Raw genomic sequence first — 17,979 nt, 5'->3', positions numbered from 1 at the left:
CTCCAGCTTCTCTGATACGGCAATTCATCGTCTTGTGCCCTGGTCTGCCACATTTGGCACATTCGATTCTTGCGCATTCACCCTCGTGGTGATACTTGCATTTGTTGCACCATGGGCGAGGCCCGCTGTATCCTTTTCGTGGTGGCTCCGCGGCCTGAATCGCGTAAACCCTTGCGCTTTCCTGTTTCTTGAACGGTGGCTGCTTGGTGTCGGACCCTCGGTGGTGAGAGTTCCATTTCCTCTTGGGATCAGAGGTTCGCTGCTCGATTCCGCGCGTAGTCAACATACCCGCACGGATCGTATCCCTTGTAAGGGTGATGGCCCGCGCTACCTCCTCATCAAAGGTTGGAGGTGCTGCGGCGTTGAGCGGAACCCTAACAACATGAGGTAACCCAAAAATATACCTCTCGATCTTCTTTTCCTCCGTGTTTGCCATGTCTGGCACCAACTGGCAAAGTTCGTTGAACCGGTTGTTGTAGGCGTCGATATCCGTTCCTACCATGGTGTGGTTCCAGAATTCCTGTTGTAGATTCTGGATTTCTGCGCGAGAGCAGAACTTTCTCATCATCATCTCCTTCAGTTCCTCCCAGGTCTTGTGGAGAGCAACTTCTCGCCCCAATGTTTTCGTTTGAAGCTTCCACCAAGACGAAGCTGCCTCTTGGAACATGCAGGTCGCGTAAAGGACCTTCTGGTTCTCACTACATCCGCTAATGGAGAGAACTGTCTCCATCTTGTCAATCCAGTTGTAGAGCCCAATGGCCCCTTCGGTTCCCTTGAATGGCCAAGGCTTACAGGCCATGAATGTCTTATAGGAGCATCCTTTATCCAAGGCTCCTGATTCGGGTTCTGGGGTCTCATTCTGACGACCCTGACTTGATTCGGCCTTGCTGGCCTCATGCGTCGCAATCGCCTGCGCGATTATTTCCGCGAGTTCCTCGGGTGTCATGGTAATTCCTTTGGCTTTAGTTGGAGGCATTCTCGCTTTAAAAGAATGAAAATATCAGACTTAGCGCATGTACTCTGAGCACATAATGTTATCATTATTTACTAGACAGTGTGACCCGTGTTCCTAAGTGTGTGTATAGTTTCTTTTGAAAATATTTTCTTTGAAAAATATTTCATGCGATTCCCCAACGGTTATAGTCTAGGTTAAAACTTCTTTTCCTAGTTCGCTATAACCAGTGCTCTGATACCAATCTGTCACACCCGGCCCTGAGTGGCGGAAACAGCCGGGCGCGCGCGAGTGGGAATTGATACTTAAGCACGGGCCATTGCAAACATTCAAAGTAAGATTTTCATTGCGCATGAAAGGTTTAATACAAATACATTACATTGTTTAAAAATTACATAAAAACATCCAAGTATAAAAATTGTTGAAGATTTCCACGCCATATCCCCATGCGCGGCGGGAACAACCACGCGCATCGAAGGGATAGAACTAAAATCTTCCAAAAAGCTAGTTTAGATGTTCAGCGTGAGGTGCTCTAAGTGTGACTCCATGCGCTACCTAGTTATCTCCTGAAAGACACGTAAAAACATTTGAATCAGTATAAACTGAGTGAGTTCACAAGTTTTAGTAACTTGATAAATCGTATTGCATCATAATCTTGATACAAATCATTCTGAAACATAATTCTGATAGCATTATTAAAACACATGCTTGGTAAAACATAGTTATATCAACATATTCTGATAAAATCATTCCGCGGGTTACGCGCGAACATTTCTGGGAACTGTGCTCGTCTATGCAAAGTGGCGCTGCCACTACGAGCTAAAATAAGTAATACCGTCCCGCGGGTTACGCGCGAACGTTTCAGGAACATGTGCTCGTCCATGCAAAGTGGCGCTGCCACTACGAGCTAAAATAATAATTCCGTCCCGCGGGTTACGCGCGGACGTTGTGCCGGAAAACAAGGCGCTCGTCCATGCAAAGAGGCGCGACCCCTACGAGCGGGTTCAATCCCATAGTACTGCCCCATGACCATACTAGGCACTCGTCCATGCAAAGAGGTGCGACCCCTACGAGTGGGTGGATCAAACCAGCAGTCCCTACCCTTAGAGTTCCAATGGTAAAGTGATCACTTACTCGAGTTCTAGCGCACATACATCGAAAACCTTAGATAACCGTTTGCATTACTCATCATGAAACGTAACTTAAACACATAATCGCTTGCATAGCTTGTAACTATACCATGATAAAACATTATTTAAGTACGTGTCCCTCGCCCCGAAAACAGTTTAAAAATAGTGAAAACAGTGAAAATAGGGGCTGTGAGACTCACCTGTGGTTCTTGTTAAGGGATTAATCGAGATTCGGGTTTTCTTGGTGTTGGCCTCGGAATCGAAGGTCTAGAATACGATTAAATAACAAGAAGTATATATATTAAGATCAAGAAATAGGAGAATATGAGGTTTGGAAAGTAGATCTCAAGTTTATAACCTCGGCTTACCTAGTAACTGGAACGGAATCGAAAATAACGGATGCTCGGGAGATGATTAGTGCAAGTTTGCAGTTCTTTGAAGTGTGTTTTGGGTGATAATTTAGGTTACAAATTTATAGGCAAACTCAAGGGAACACAATCCCTTGCTTTAGGGGATTGAAATCTTTTCATATCTAGGTGTAATGATGATAAAGTATGGAAATTATTATTGTTTATTGTTTACTTAAAAGTGGAGGAGTGAACAAAAGATCTTGATTTGATTTGGACAGGACATGCAGGTCTGGGGTTGGTGAGAATAGGGTGGCTGACAGTTGACTTTTCATGTTACAGTGTGCTTTTTCAGGTACTTTTATCAGTGTACAGTAAAAAGTGGAAAATCTCTGAAACACGCTACTGTTTCCTTTTGGGCGGGAGTAATCTCCTTATGTCTGGAGAATAGACTAAGTGTTCTGTGCGCATCACTTTGTGCGCATAGCTTTCTGCGTGTAGGACATTTCTTTGCTGCGGGTAGGTGCGTAACCTTCTCGCAGTTGGGGATATTGAGTTTCATTTGTAGATTCTCCAGGTGGTCTTGGTATTTCAACATAGTGATCAGTCATGTTGAAGTCAATTCCATCTTGGAGCTTCAGACAAACTAGCTCTCAATGTTCCCGCCATGCGGGGAGGTTAGTTCCCTTCCGCACGCGCATAAACGATGTAGGATGCACCCGCCTTAGCATCATGCGGGATGGTCAACCCATAGACAACATAACATAAAGCCAAAACATTCACGCATGGCGCATATAACATATGCTCACGCTGACTAACATGGCGCGCTCGCGCAGGGCGCACATAACAAATGCACGCGCTGACTGACATGGCGCGCTCGCGCAGGGCGCACATAACAAATGCACGCGCTGACTGACATGGCGCGCACCATATTTACAATCACCTAATTATTAGGTTGATTACTTAGTTTAAGGGATTGGGAATTTACCGGGTGTCACATAGGGTGATCCCTAAGCTCATCTTAGGTTCGGTTTATACCCAATTCCACCCGAATCTCGTGACTTCAATGGTTTAACGGTGTCGGCTCGTTGTTTCGTGGCTAAATCTAACGTGTTTGTATCTCTACAATATCATACTATCATTACCTCGGGTTAATGCCCGGTTTCTTCTATTTCGGCTAGAGAGAAAGTAGGATGAGAGAGAGCTAAGTGTGTGTTTTGTGTGATTTATGGAGTATGTGTGAAATGAGAGGATTAAAGGGTGATTAAATGCTTAAATATTATGGATCATGGGCTTGAGCCCATGGTCCATCTTCCTTCCTTATTAACCCAAGTCCATAGCCCATATCCATTACCCAACACTAGCCCGACACATGCTAACTCCTACTCTATTATTATTTCTCCGCTAACCCGAGTAAACTTTCTCCCAAAAATAAATAGTATAATTAATATTAATTTAGAAATTTCGGGATGTTACACCTTAGGGAGAATTTTCCACTTCTTTGCGAGGGTGGTGTTTGGAACTCAAATGATTGTGATGACATGACCAAAGGTTGGCTCATTTATGGCGAACTACAGCCAACGTTTTCCTCCTGCGAGGATTCGTTTTCCGACCAATCATCGTTCATAGGAATGCCTTGATTAGGATTACTCTATTCAGCTATAAAAGGATAATACTTTAGAACAATGGAGCTAAAGCTACCGGAATTTTGTTCTAAGTAGCCATTGTTCCACGGTGGGCGCCACTTGTTGCTACAACGAGTATAGCAAACAATGAGAATATAGCGGTTCAAGAGTGTGATCATATCGAAGCTTCCTAACCTACTAAGAATCAAAGAAAACATGAATGGATACTCTTACCATAGGAGGGGCCTCCTACGATCAATCTTCAGCGTGAGAATCGGTGATATGATACAAAAGAGATTGTAAGAGTATGAAAAGAGAGTTTAAAAAGAATAAAGTGAATCATACCTTTGGTGGAGTGTCCTATTTATAGGCAGCTTTGAACTCATGCAAACTGGACATATGCCATTTCAATGTAAGGTCAGCTCAGCTTTTATTTTGTCTTGTAGTTGCTTTTACTTTATGGCAGATGTCAGCTTTTGGTCAGTTGTGATTTTATCTTAAATTTCTGTAGCATAAGCTTCTTGGTCAACTTAGAAAACTTACTGGGCGAGTGTCAAGTTTCCCCATCTGACAGTTTATGCTTGCTGCTCTTTTATTCCTAAGCTTCCTAGCTTGTGAGCTACTTCTCTACTATAAAGCTTGTGGGTGGTAAGGGTACCCATGTCATCATTATGTAATTATGAAATTGCTTCATTGTTCATCTCTCCTCCTTTATATAGAAAAATATAGATATAGATATAGATATAGATATAGATAGTAAATAATAATAACATAGTATGTTTAATAGGAAATTAGAGTATGAGCGGGTAAAAAGTTTTGGATTCAAGCAAATCGGATGGAAACGGATAATCAACTGTCGAATTGAGAGACAAAAAGCACCACCCAATACAAACCAAAGAGCTTATTAACTTGAGTTTAAGATACATAAATCGCCACTTAATTCAAGAACATGTTCCAAATAACACCATGGAGAAACACAACCCGTCACTCATAAAGAGAGACACAACATCGATTTTTTGAATTATAAAATACCTCCCTTCTCTTCCTTGTTTCGTACCAGTTACACGTAGAAAACAAAAGAAATTGGTACTAGAAACATGAAAACTGCCGTTGAGTCTTTGACGGACCACTACCACATAAATAAAAAAGCAAAATTCAAAACACATCAAAATTACAAAAACTAGAAACATAATAGAGAATAAAAGATCGCTCCATTTGTTGTTGATGGGTCGGACCATAGTGGGTCTTCGAGTTCAAGTAATTATGTAAACAAATTAACCCACTTAATAAACCAAACCCGATGTATACCAACTTTATTAAAAGAATAGTGCTCCATTCGGGAAATGATTGGCTTTTAAACTACAACTAGTTTTAACACCCCGCCCCGTTGTGGCGGGGTTGTTAATTTTCATAGACGTATTGTTAAAGTAGTAGTTACATCAAGTTTTTAGTCTATTTTTCGACTAATTTGATTTGCAAGGATAATGTAACCCGTTTCTCCTATTTAAAGAAATGAAAGCTTCAAACGAAAATCGCAAATTCATGTCATATATATTTATTTAAAAGTGTATGCCATTTAATGATATGTAGAGAATGATACACGTTAGAAGATAATAATACCAAAATTTTTAATAGTTTATCAAAGGTTACAAAACGTTTCCCATTGTGAAGTCTTATAAACTATAGAGGTATCTTATATTTTAGGGAGTTTACATAATAACCTTCTTGTCAAGGTTACATGTGCAATCATTTAAGCCAAATATACAGTACTTAAAGCAAAGTTAGTGTTAAGAAAGTTGTCGTTAGAGGTGGGCCAATAAACTGAAACGGCCCGAAAATAGAACCGGTTTGAACTTAATTGTGTAGAAACCGGTTTGGAACCGATTGAAACCGTATGTTCGAAATCGGTTTGTAATTTTCTCTACCAAAACTGGTCAAAACCCGAACTGAAACCGATCAAAACCTGAACCGAAACCGATCATAACCAGATCAAAAACCGGTTTCAACCCGAATCGAAACCGATCAAAAACCAGTTTTGACTTTTGTTAACTAGACTAAACCGGTTTCAACCCAAACCAGTTTTGAGTTTTAAACCGGTTTGTGCACCTATAGTTGTCATTTAATATATAAAAAAATATAATTATCAGAATGTAATATATACTAAGCAAACATTACAATAAAGACAACGCTTAACAAAGTGTACAACCAATTATAAGAATGTAATATATACTAAGCAAACATTATAATAAAGACAATGCTTAACAAAGTGTACAACCAATTAAGCATAGGGTACAAAAGACCATGCACAAGAAAGTTGTAATTTAGCATATATAATAATTCCGGGTTACAAGATGTACAAGAAAATGGGGCTTGGTGTGATTTTTATTTTCAACAACATAAACAAATGGAGAAAAATTCTATTTAGTATCTTGAAATGATTTGTGTAAATTTTATATGAATTTGTACCGGGTGTATTTTCTCTTCTTAGCTTCTTGGTAAGTTGAGCATATATTAATGAAATATATTATTTGCCAAAAATATATGTATGAAAAGAATAAAGGTAGTGGGTTAAGGGTGTTTATAGACGGCACGTTGTATGGTTTGGACTACCAACTTTTGACGGATTTCTTGTGAAACTGAAGTCCAACTAGTTTTTGCTTTCCAATGATTTACGGTTGGTCATCTTTCAACCTTAAATCACTTTCGTCTTTCTAGATTTTTTTTTTCTAAACTACCATTTGAATCACTAACGGACAACTAGCTCACCCGATCATCTCTATTTTTTGAGTATGGCCCGAATACCACAAGGCCGGCTATGAGGCAAGGCCGGGTGATCGACCGACCTTGGTCCATGGATCTCGATGCGTCCGAATTTTATTTTTAATACATATATTTTTTTGAAAAAAAATATATGTGTTCTTAATAATTAAACTCAATTGCTCAACTAATCTAAGGCCCAAAATTTTTTCGTCTTCGACCTAAAAGATTTTCACGATTCTCAAAAACATACTTAAAGAACACCTTTAAAAAGAAACTCACAACTCACGTTATATGAGAAAAGAACCACCTATTTCTTGTCATAGTTTGGACTTGAACAAATGACTCCTTTCAAATGAGTCTTTGGTACCCTAACTTTGGTCTTTCTATATGCCCGATCCTTATGATATATTTAGTAACTATTTTCTATAATGTATTGAAATATTATGATGCTATCATATTAATCACATCTACTTATGAAATGGATATAAATAATTATTATGAAAAAGAAAAAAATGTTAATCATGCTACTTTTTACCCTAGTTTTCATGTAAAATTCAATCACAATAAACTCTAAGATAGTGAGTGAGTGAGTGGTATTTAGGTATGACAAAAGGAACGTAATGATTCATTGCGTGATGAAGAAAAAAGTTGTGTTTGATTGTTCAATGGAATGAAATCATCCATTACACATGTAATATTATTCCATCAAAATTATTCATTCTCACTCCTTTTTTTTCATTTCATTCATCCACTACCCTACTTTCTCAACACAACCATCTAACAACAACCACCACCACTACCATAGCCACCACCACCATCTGACCGCCACCGTCACCACCACCACCGTCGCCACCACCACACCTTACCACCAGCGCTACCACCGTCACCTGACCATCACTGCCACCACCATTGCCACTCCCTGACCACCACCACCGTCGTTGCTAATCTACCATCGTCATCACTACCAATGCTACCACCGCCACCCCCACCACCACCGTTGCCCTTGTCGCCTGACCGCCACCACCACAACCACAACCACTGCCCCTGCCGCCTAACCGCAACCACCACCACCGTCGCCACCGTCATTTCGTCGCCGGAGCTACCGCCATCACTGTCGCCATTGCAGTTTTTTTAATATGTATCAAGATGGAAGTGTTTTTATTATATATTTTATTTCATTCTCTCTCTCTCTCTCTCTCGTTCCATTTCATTCTCTTATCTATTTCCTTCTATTCATTCTTTCATTTCATTCATTCTTCATTTCATTACCTCCAACCAAACATATTCTAAATTTCACACTGAAACATATATATATATATATATATATATATATATATATATATATATATATATATATGGGTAAGGATCCTAAGAGAACTCTTTGCAAATTGAGAACTTTGAGAACTATTTTGGACCACTAAAAACACATTTAGAAAAATATATAAGAAAATCATAAAACAAAAAATAACAAAAAATTTTAAAAAGTAAAAAAATCAAAATTCTTATATTTCATTCCGGTTTCATTAAAAAAAACATCGTATTATACACATATGTATAATTTTATTTAATCTTTAGTTACGTAATATACACATATGTACAATATTATTTATCTTAATTTATACATATGTGTATAAAAAACATTTATATGTACATATATGTATATATTATACATATGTGTATATAATTTAGCTAAACCGTTTTTTCTTATGAAACCGGGATGTTAAAATAACAATTTTGTTTTTTTTTACTTTTTTCATTTTTGTGTTTTTTTTTATATTATGATTTTTTTTATTTTTGGGTTTTTTGTGGTTCAAAATAGTTCTCATAGTTCTCAATTTCAAAAAAGTTCTCTCATGATCTATAAATATATATATATAGGGGATGGATCATGCGAGAAGTGATATTATAGCGAGAAGTGCGAGAAGTCAATCTCAACCATTGATTATCTTCTAGTTATTCAAAACATTAATTCCCCTAATTACTCCTCAATAATTCTCCATATTAAATATTCTAGAAAGTTACAAATCTTAAAAAAGATAAATTGACTTTTACATAAAACATCATCTAAAATAATTTTAATGAAATATAATTGAGAGAAAAATATTTACATTCATGGTTTCATAAGATTTATTTGAATTTTCTTTTACGTACCTACATATGAAAATAATTGTATATGTAGGTGAATTGTAATTAATTGATCACGTACACAAGTAACACAATAATTTAGATATAGCTCATGTTTAATTATACTAATTGTTAGTTATTTTTATTTTTATCAAAATGTAACTCGTATTACAAACACAACTTATTTCACCTACACAAATTTTGTTTCTTTTGTTTTCACCAACAAATAACTAACATTCACCTACACATAACTCGTATTCACCTACACAGATTGCTAGTTCATTATATTTTCACCTGCATATAAATAATATTCACCTACACATAACTCGAATTGCCTACACATAAAAGAGATTAAAATAAAAATAAAAAACATGATGTGTTCCCACATTGCGAATATTTTACAAGTTTAGGTAAAATATTAATTGTATGTGATATCATGAATAATTTTTGTTTGTGTAGGTTATTTTTGTTTAATAGACCTAAACCTCTCAGAGGACATGGTTGAGGATAGGAATTTTTGGAGAAGTAGAATTAAAGTTAAGGATTTTTAGGGAGAAATGAACACTTTAGGGCGTCTATTTACCTTATTCTGGTCACACACAATAATGGTATTCTCTTCCCATATATATAGTATTATTATTATTTGTATTATTATTATTATTTGTATTATTATTTACTGTTGAACTTTGATTTCCTTATATTGCCCCATGCATATCTACTCTAGAGCCGAGGTGCCACATTTTTATCCCTTTGGATAGAGGTACGGTGTGCCTACATCCCACCCTCCCCAGACCCTACTTATAGCTTTGTTGTTGGTGGGACTTCACTGGGTATGATTGATTGTGTAGGTTATTTTTGTGATATGTGTAGGTAAATACAAATGGGTAGGCTATAACATGAAGTAAATTTGTATATATATGTTAATATTGTGATTTGTGTATGGTACCATGAACTAGTTATGTGTATGTATATTAATATTGTGATCTATATAGGTAATAATATGAACTAGTGTTTTTATGTGTATATTAATGTTATGATTTGTGTAAGAATTTGTTTTTATGATGGTTAATGTAATTTTTTTGTAGTATGAGTATGGTGGTTTTGTTTTATATATTTTTTTAAGATAAAATCAAATTAAAAAATAAAAATTAAATTATAGTCATTTGTAACTTAACATTAATTAGTACTCCCTCCGTCCCAATTTAAATGTCCTAATTTGACATTTTCTGCCTTTCTTGTTTAACTTTGACCGACAATATTTTTGTTTGTGTTACATAATACTTGATGTAAAATATATGAATGGATTGGGTTTTAAATGTATTTCACATTGATATAATTTTCATCAAGTATTATATAACACGAACAAAAATATTTACGGTCAAAGTTGCAAAAGAAAAACTTGAAAAGTCAAACTAGGACATTTAAATTGGGACAGAGGGAGTATTAATTACAAAAAGAAACTCATAAACCTTTTATTAATATACTTCTAGAATTAAATAATCCAAAATTAAATAGAAAACTTTTGATTGGTTAGAATCTCTTCTCGCACTTCTGAAATGAACCAAATCCTATAGGGGTGGGTTATAATAAAAATAAATAGTTTTCTAGGAAGAGTAAAAATAAATCTAAGCCTTTGGATCTATGATCTAGTGGTTGAGATTGGTAGTTTTAAACTACCAAATAGTTTCCTACAGGCCCGGCTATAAGGGAGGGCCAGGTGGTCGACGGACCCCGGCCCGACATCCCGATAGGCCCGGATTTTTTTTTATAAAATAAATATTTATATATTTTTATGAAAAACAATATGTATATATAATGTTTAAACTTAATTACACAACCACTAGCTTGGTTTAGTGGCAAATATGTGTGACTTTCAACAAAGAAGTTGTGAGTTCTAACCTCACTTGAGACATTTTAATCTATTTTTATAAAAAAAAAGTTTTTGACACAACCAAATCATAAGGTCGAAAAAATTAAAGATTATTTAAAAATTAAATTGTTTAAACCCCAACAATATACCTCTTTTTATTAAAGCCCAAAATTTTATTTTTTTTGCCTTCGGCCCAAAAATTTTTAGCCGTTCTCGGAGCCGGGCCTGGTTTCCTAGGATCTAAGATTTAGGCTAAATAGTTTCATAACTCTAAATTTTATGTTATTCTCACTCTTTTTACAAAACTATGTCTTTTTTATTTTAACTCTTTTATATATATATATATATAAGTTCAAGAGAGAAATCAAATTATTGCTAGAAGTGTGAGAAGTGATTCCAACCAATCAAACTTTTCCTTTTTATATTGTAATTTATTTTATTAGAAGGGTATAAGAGTAATCTGGATTAATAGACTAATTAAGTAACTTCACTATTTTAGATATCTAGTTTTAATTAATTATCTCTTTCATATTTTAAAATTACAATTTTTAAGTCAAAAGAAAATGGAAATGCAAATATACAATGAGTTAATTACTGTACACCAAAATATTGTATTGATGCTACGCCCCAATATATATATATATTTGAATGTAGGATGAGTCTATTACTACGAACCAAAATATTGTAATGATACATTAAACAATTATATTTTTTAACTCATCGTATTTACAACTTATATATCACAAACAAAATATTGTCTTTCATTACTACGCACCAATTACGTATACTACACAAACAAAAATTATCTTTTTCATTCCTACACAACAATTTATGTATCCTAAACAAATTGTTATATCATAACAAGCGCACATGTATGAAGCCTACATACAAAAAAAATAACCCTGCATATAAATACTAAATGTGTAGGCTTTGTTAAAATTGTGTAGGTTTAAATATCCAGTCTCGTTCTTATAATTCAAAGCCTACACAATATCATATATTTACACAAAATTATTTGATAAAGTTATTCATACATATTGTAAAAATAAGCCCTACATTTGAAATTACAAATAAGAAACAAAATAAAAAAAATGTTATCTTAATTTATTCAACAGATGCGGTATAGTTTTACCCTACACGATAAAACAGTTGTTCCTACATTGTAAGAATTTAAGAATCCATTACACGGTGTAGGTAATTAACTCAAAAGTGGCTATTATATTTAATTTGTTAATTATAAAACAAATAAAAAAAGACAAAAAAGAAAATTGTAACCTTGTCAATGAACGACCTTCTTCACAATTACCAAATATAATACTTGCTTTAATTATACACTAGATAATAAATCTTCAACAAATTAGTGGAGAATGTGTCAATCAACTACAGGGGCGGGGTGATTCTCATCGGCAGGAGAAATACCAAACTACCCTTTTAGTATAAAAATCCATCAAAACCAATCAGGCTTAATTACAATATTGCCATTTTGAATATATACCATTGATCAAACAACATCAATGGTCAAGATTTATTTCTCGCACTTCTCGCAATAAAATGACTTCTCTCCTGAACCATCTCCTATATATATATATATATATATATATATATATATATATATATATATATATATATTCTAAGACCTATTATCATTCCCTCTTCTTTCACATGATTTTGGTTGTAGATCTACGGTTTTGGGTTTGTTTTTTCGTATGTACTTGTTTGTAAGTTGATTTCGGGTCTCTAATGGTGTTTGAACATGATGAATGTTTTGTGGTGGTGCTTAGACAATGGTATTTTTTTGCATTCATACTAAATATGATTGTTGTAGAATTGTCGGATTGGTGACGATGATGACGCGGATAAGATTAAAATCATAAATAGAACATACTAAGGTCAGTTTACATGTTGGTCGAAGTCAACCGAGCCAGGTCAAGCTCAAGTTTAACTCAAATTCTAATTGAGCTAAAAGCTTAAGCTTGACCTAGGCTAGCCTCGATAGAAAATGCCTTGATGTGAATTGGCTTAATGAAGAAAATTCAAAGATTAGTTTAAATAAATAAAAATCAGTATAAGACTTTTCTATAAATATTATAACTTATAGAAACTACGTCATAACATTTCGTGGTCTATACGAAAATAAACATATCTATTAGGGTCTACACAAACAACTATCCCATAGTTTTTAACACGTATTGGTGCCACAAGTCAAAACCACCAAAAACAGTAAAATTTGACAGGAATATATATATGTACTCCTTCTAACAACTTCCAGCCCGATTCAAACTTATATTTTAATGCACGAACATAACCAGACAGGATTGAAGCCACTGTTTCAGATTCAACAAAGTACATAATGTTTTTGAGGTCACCTTTCTTGTGATAATAATAATAATAATAATATTAATAAACTGCATCAAGTTGACTACTTTATGGAAAACGCATGTGGGACTTTCAATGTCTCCTTATTTTGAACAATCTTTTTGTTTCCAGAAATCAGGAAACATGGTTTCTGGGTTTTTATTTTGGCTTTGATATATATATTTGATGGTTTGTTAATTTGAAGGTTGTTTTGTTAGTTAGTATACAATTTCCCCAAAATAACTGGATCATACCCTTATCAAAATGACTGGAAAAAATTTAGATATTAAAAAGGTATATGGATTTGATTAATTAGTTTAATCCATATTTTATTTATCAATTTTCTTTCATTATGTTATTATTTCAGTCATTTATTCATAAGTTTCTGTCAAAGAAGATGAATAATGGAGATGAAGGAAGAATAATGAAAGATTCTGATGATCCCACAGGTTGAGTACTTCTTGAGCATTCAACTTATGCTTTATATTTATTAATAAATTATTATGAATTCCTTTTGTAGATTAAAAGTTGTGTGAGAAACTGTCAGTTGACCTTTGGTCAAAGTCTCTCCTAAATACCTGCAAATTAGAGAACCAAATTTGTTTGTAGGAAGATAAGATAATAAGGAATATAACAAGTTGATGCAAAAGACAAAGGAAAAAAAAACAGGGAGAATATGTTCAAATTTATGCTCTTTAACCTGACTAAGCAACCTAAAAAAAGTATCACATATCAATGGTCATAAGTAGTTCATTAGAATCATTTTTAACATTTTGTATCACATAATATCTATATATACCTGTTATTGGTCTTGAGCTTCAACTCATCTGATATTAGAAACCTTGAATTTACTTCTCACATTGCAGAAATTCAAGTCGGTAGCGAGGTCGGTGGGTTGGCTTCAATGGCAGTTAGTCATGACTTACAGTCCCTCAGGTTCAAAATCGTCACATTTTTTTTTATAATTCATGAGTTTTATTCATGTTTTCGTGATCTGTTTTTGTTTTTTTATTTTATTATTAGGGTGTTCACAGCAACTTGGAATGTTGGGGGGAAATCTCCGACTAGTGATCTAAATCTTGATGATCTTCTGCAAATCCACTGTCAGTCTGATATATACGTCCTTGGGTACGAAAAATAGTTCTTTTCTGCCATATTTTTTATATAATTTATAATTTCTGAAAAATAATGCTACAAACATGTTCTTGTTATCAGTTTTCAGGAAATCGTCCCTTTGAACGCTGGAAACGTGCTAGCCATAGAAGATAACGGTTCTGCAGCAAAGTGGTTGTCATTAATAAGCCAATCCCTGAATAAGTCATCTAATAATTCCTTACTAAAGAGATCAAATACAAATTTATGTTCAAGCTCAATTTTCTTGCAAAGAACATCTCTTAAACAAGCCAGTCGAGCCTTCCGGTCCGAGAGCCGAAGGAGGTTTAAAAGTTGCAACTGCATTATTAATGAGCCCGATAGAAGGGGCTATGGTCGGGACTCGTGTTTTGCGTGTCCAAAGTCACAGTCAAGCGGGTTTGATGATGCTTCATCGTCTGAAGAAGATGACACGGTTAACAACACTAGTGCTGATGTCGGTGCTGCTGTTGTACCATCTGGCAAGAACCAACATTTAAGATATAGTCTTATAAAGAGCAAGCAAATGGTGGGAATTTTTCTTACAATTTGGGTCAAAAAGGAGCTTGTTCCGTACATAGGCCACTTAAGAACTTCTTGCATAAGTCGAGGGATTTTGGGTTATCTTGGGAACAAGGTATGTTATTAAATAGTGTTTAACAAAGTTAATGAAGAAATGTATCCGCATGCAGGGCCCCGCTTAAGGGTTCTGCATGTTGATGTCTCTTTGTTAGGTTGTTATATATATATATATATATATATGTATAATCATATTGATAGTTTAATTATTTACAGGGTTGTATCTCGGTGAGCATGACTTTCAAGCAAACAAGCTTTTGCTTTATTTGCAGTCACCTAGCTGCAGGAGAAAAAGAAGGGGACGAGCTTCGAAGGAATCTAGACGTTTTAGAAATCCTTAAAAACACACAATTTCCAAAGATTTGCAAGACACCCAATGCTAAGATTCCGGATAAGATTCTAGACCATGAGTAAGCGCTTCGCATTACACTTATTTTCTTAATTATACATACAACTTACATATATTTTAAGATCCATCTAATTATAATATCTCTCTCAAGTCCTGTTATTTGGTTAGGTGACTTAAACTATCGGATAGCTCTTAGTTACCATGAAACCAAGAAACTTCTAGAACAGAATAATTATGACGCACTTCTTAACATGGATCAGGTACTTCCATATGTTTGTTTGATCATATGTTTGTCAGATTTTTATAATCTTTTATTTGTTTCATGGATGTTTGGATAGCTAAAGATTGAAAGAGAAGCTGGGAGAGTGTTTGATGGTTGGAAAGAGGGGAAAATATATTTTCCTCCAACTTATAAATACTCGTATAATTCAGATTTGTATCTAGGTGACACCACAAAGTCAAAGAGCAAAAGGAGAACGCCAGCATGGTAAGCAACCGAGAGTTTTGACTTTTTTTTCGGGTTAAAACAGATTGAATAAGTTTCCCGAAATTTTATAAATAGTTTCTCTTTAATATATATGACCCTTTAAAGATAAAATCATAACTCAAATTATCCAACTTATAAGTAAACAGGTTAAAATTGTCATCAATGGGTTGAATTAGACTTATTTTCGGGTCAAAGCGGATTGAATTGAGAACCTAAAATTGCAGGTGTGACAGAATACTGTGGTATGGGGAGGGGATTCATCAGAAGTCATATACGCGTTGGGAGTCACGGTTCTCGGACCACCGTCCCGTTTGTGCAACATTTTTAATATTTTTATATAACGGAAGGTGAGTAAATGAGTAATATGAGAAAATTTGGTCAATGTTAGTTTTGACCCGAATTAGCATGAACGCGTTCTTTCGTGCAGGAATTGAGAAGGTTGATTGTGGGTGCTGATATATAGTGGATGCTTGCGAGTTTTGGGCCGTCAATGGATAGAAAGACGTAAAATAATCAGATTCTAAGTTCCTGTAACTGTATATAGCAGCAGAATTCTTGCAGTAATTTATATTTGACTTATATAAAGTCAACTGTTAATTATAGACTCACTATATATGGTAAATTGCAAGAGGTCAAGGACAACAATGTTACACTTAATTAAGAGTGCCATGTTATACTATATATGTAGTATGTGACAAGTTTAAAACTTTCACAAACTTGGATGGTGATTTCATTCTACACTTTAATAAATAAACATGTAGTTACACGTCACTTATGGGCGGTTTCGGTGAAATGAGTCATGTAGGTTGAATTACAACTGTTTTTTATGAACAACTAAATTACTAACTTAAAGATGTTCTTTTAACACGTGCCTAATCAAGGCATGTAAAATGGTATTTCATGAGAGTGTATGTATTAGTTCAATAAAAAAAAGTTAGTTGACTTACATAACCAAAAAGATCCACGCTAATAAATAACAAGCTAGTTTTTTCTACTAGAATTCATCAACTTTCTTAGGCATGTATATCTCGTTATTAGTATGTTAACACGATATGAAGAGAGAAAAGTCACGACATAGACGTAATAAACATATAATATATTCATATTCAATATCAGAGAGGAAGAAAACAACATATAAACGTGATAAATGTTTAATATATTTAATGTTTGAGACATGACTTAGGATGTTATGTCTATCATCTTTTCTTTTAGTTACTTTAATCCTATTACGTGACTAAATCGTTACTCTACTATTTACTTTAGTTGTTTTATTTAAAGTTATTTAATTTATTTTGATTCTATTAATTATTTGAATTGAGCACCCTGAATTTCTGAAAATAAGATTTGGTTTGATCATTGATGTAAATTGTTAATAATAATAATAATAATCAATGGTTATGGTCTGCCATGAACTTGGGCTTGGGCCCGTTATCATGCACGATTCTACGGGACATTGAGGCTGGACTAGAGCCATGCGGGTCTCCTTGATATAATTATAAACCGTTTTTTAATGGTATTGAATGAATTTTTAAAAATATGAAATGTTTGATTTCAAATAAAACCCAAAAAACGGGAATATGTATGTATTTACGTTGACAAGTTGGAATGAAATTGATACAAAATATGGGACTATATCCTTTTCATAATTCTTGGAAATAAGTTTACTCTTTGTAATGTTCTATGATTCCATGAAAATGGTAACATTGTATTAATAACTAGTCATGTGACCCTTGTGTTGTGATGGGGATGAAAAAAACCATTTTGATAGAAAACAAAACAATCTAGTATTAGCAATGTAATGCCCCAGTCGATAAACTAATAAACATTCAAATATATTTTGACACAAACCTTATATGTTACGTTGTTATATAAGCAGGGTTTTTTTAATGGTACTAAAAGATAAGCATCGGTAAAAAAAGTTGTAGCGTAAACATTAAATCGCATCAAAAGCAACCTTGAAAACGTTAAATCACGCATACGCATTAAGCACAATAACTCCCTTGTGAAATATAATAAATTCTCTATCAGATTATTAATTATTTTGTTTTTTATAAAAGAAAAAAAAAACTGTTATCCGGTTGGTTAATAAACTAATGAAAAGTATTTATTTTTAACATGAAGGAAAAAACAATGGTTGGTTTATAAAGAAAGTTGTTCAATAACTCTAGTAAACTTCAAAATATTTATGCTTGTAATGATAACTAAACTAAAAATAGTTTGTAGAAATATGAGTGATGTGTAGACAAAAAAAAAACACATATACATGTAAG

The 17,979-nt window shown here is 34.3% G+C and overlaps 1 protein-coding gene across 2 annotated transcripts; it reads left to right on the top strand.

Moving 5' to 3' along the window:
* The first annotated feature begins 13,195 nt into the window (after positions 1 to 13,195).
* LOC143603111 (type I inositol polyphosphate 5-phosphatase 10-like) lies at positions 13,196 to 16,383 on the top strand. Of its 2 annotated transcripts, XM_077080015.1 has the most exons (10): positions 13,196 to 13,457; positions 13,531 to 13,612; positions 14,030 to 14,099; positions 14,187 to 14,291; positions 14,379 to 14,931; positions 15,090 to 15,283; positions 15,374 to 15,482; positions 15,561 to 15,709; positions 15,934 to 16,056; positions 16,137 to 16,383. In XM_077080015.1, the coding sequence occupies exons 1-10, from the start codon at positions 13,428 to 13,430 to the stop codon at positions 16,141 to 16,143; spliced, it is 1,422 nt and encodes a 473-aa protein (XP_076936130.1). In that variant the 5' UTR covers positions 13,196 to 13,427; the 3' UTR covers positions 16,144 to 16,383. The 2 variants fall into 2 exon arrangements, with proteins under 2 accessions (XP_076936130.1, XP_076936131.1); XM_077080016.1 differs by lacking the exon at positions 13,196 to 13,457 and having other exon boundaries at positions 13,509 to 13,612; positions 14,198 to 14,291.
* Positions 16,384 to 17,979: the final 1,596 nt, after the last annotated feature.

The sequence above is a fragment of the Bidens hawaiensis genome, unplaced genomic scaffold, assembly GCF_021521415.1.
Source record: "Bidens hawaiensis isolate Kalapana, Puna unplaced genomic scaffold, B.hawaiensis_p1.1 tig00060829_1, whole genome shotgun sequence".
NCBI lineage: Eukaryota > Viridiplantae > Streptophyta > Magnoliopsida > Asterales > Asteraceae > Bidens > Bidens hawaiensis.
This window is presented reverse-complemented; position numbering and strand designations above follow the sequence as displayed.

Coding starts and splice junctions, on each gene's coding strand:
- LOC143603111 (XM_077080015.1), top strand. CDS start 13,428: ATGACTGGAAAAAATTTAGATATTAAAAAG. Junction 14,100..14,186: donor CATGACTTACAGTCCCTCAG/GTTCAAAATCGT, acceptor TTTTATTATTAG/GGTGTTCACAGCAACTTGGA. Junction 15,483..15,560: donor CACTTCTTAACATGGATCAG/GTACTTCCATAT, acceptor ATGTTTGGATAG/CTAAAGATTGAAAGAGAAGC.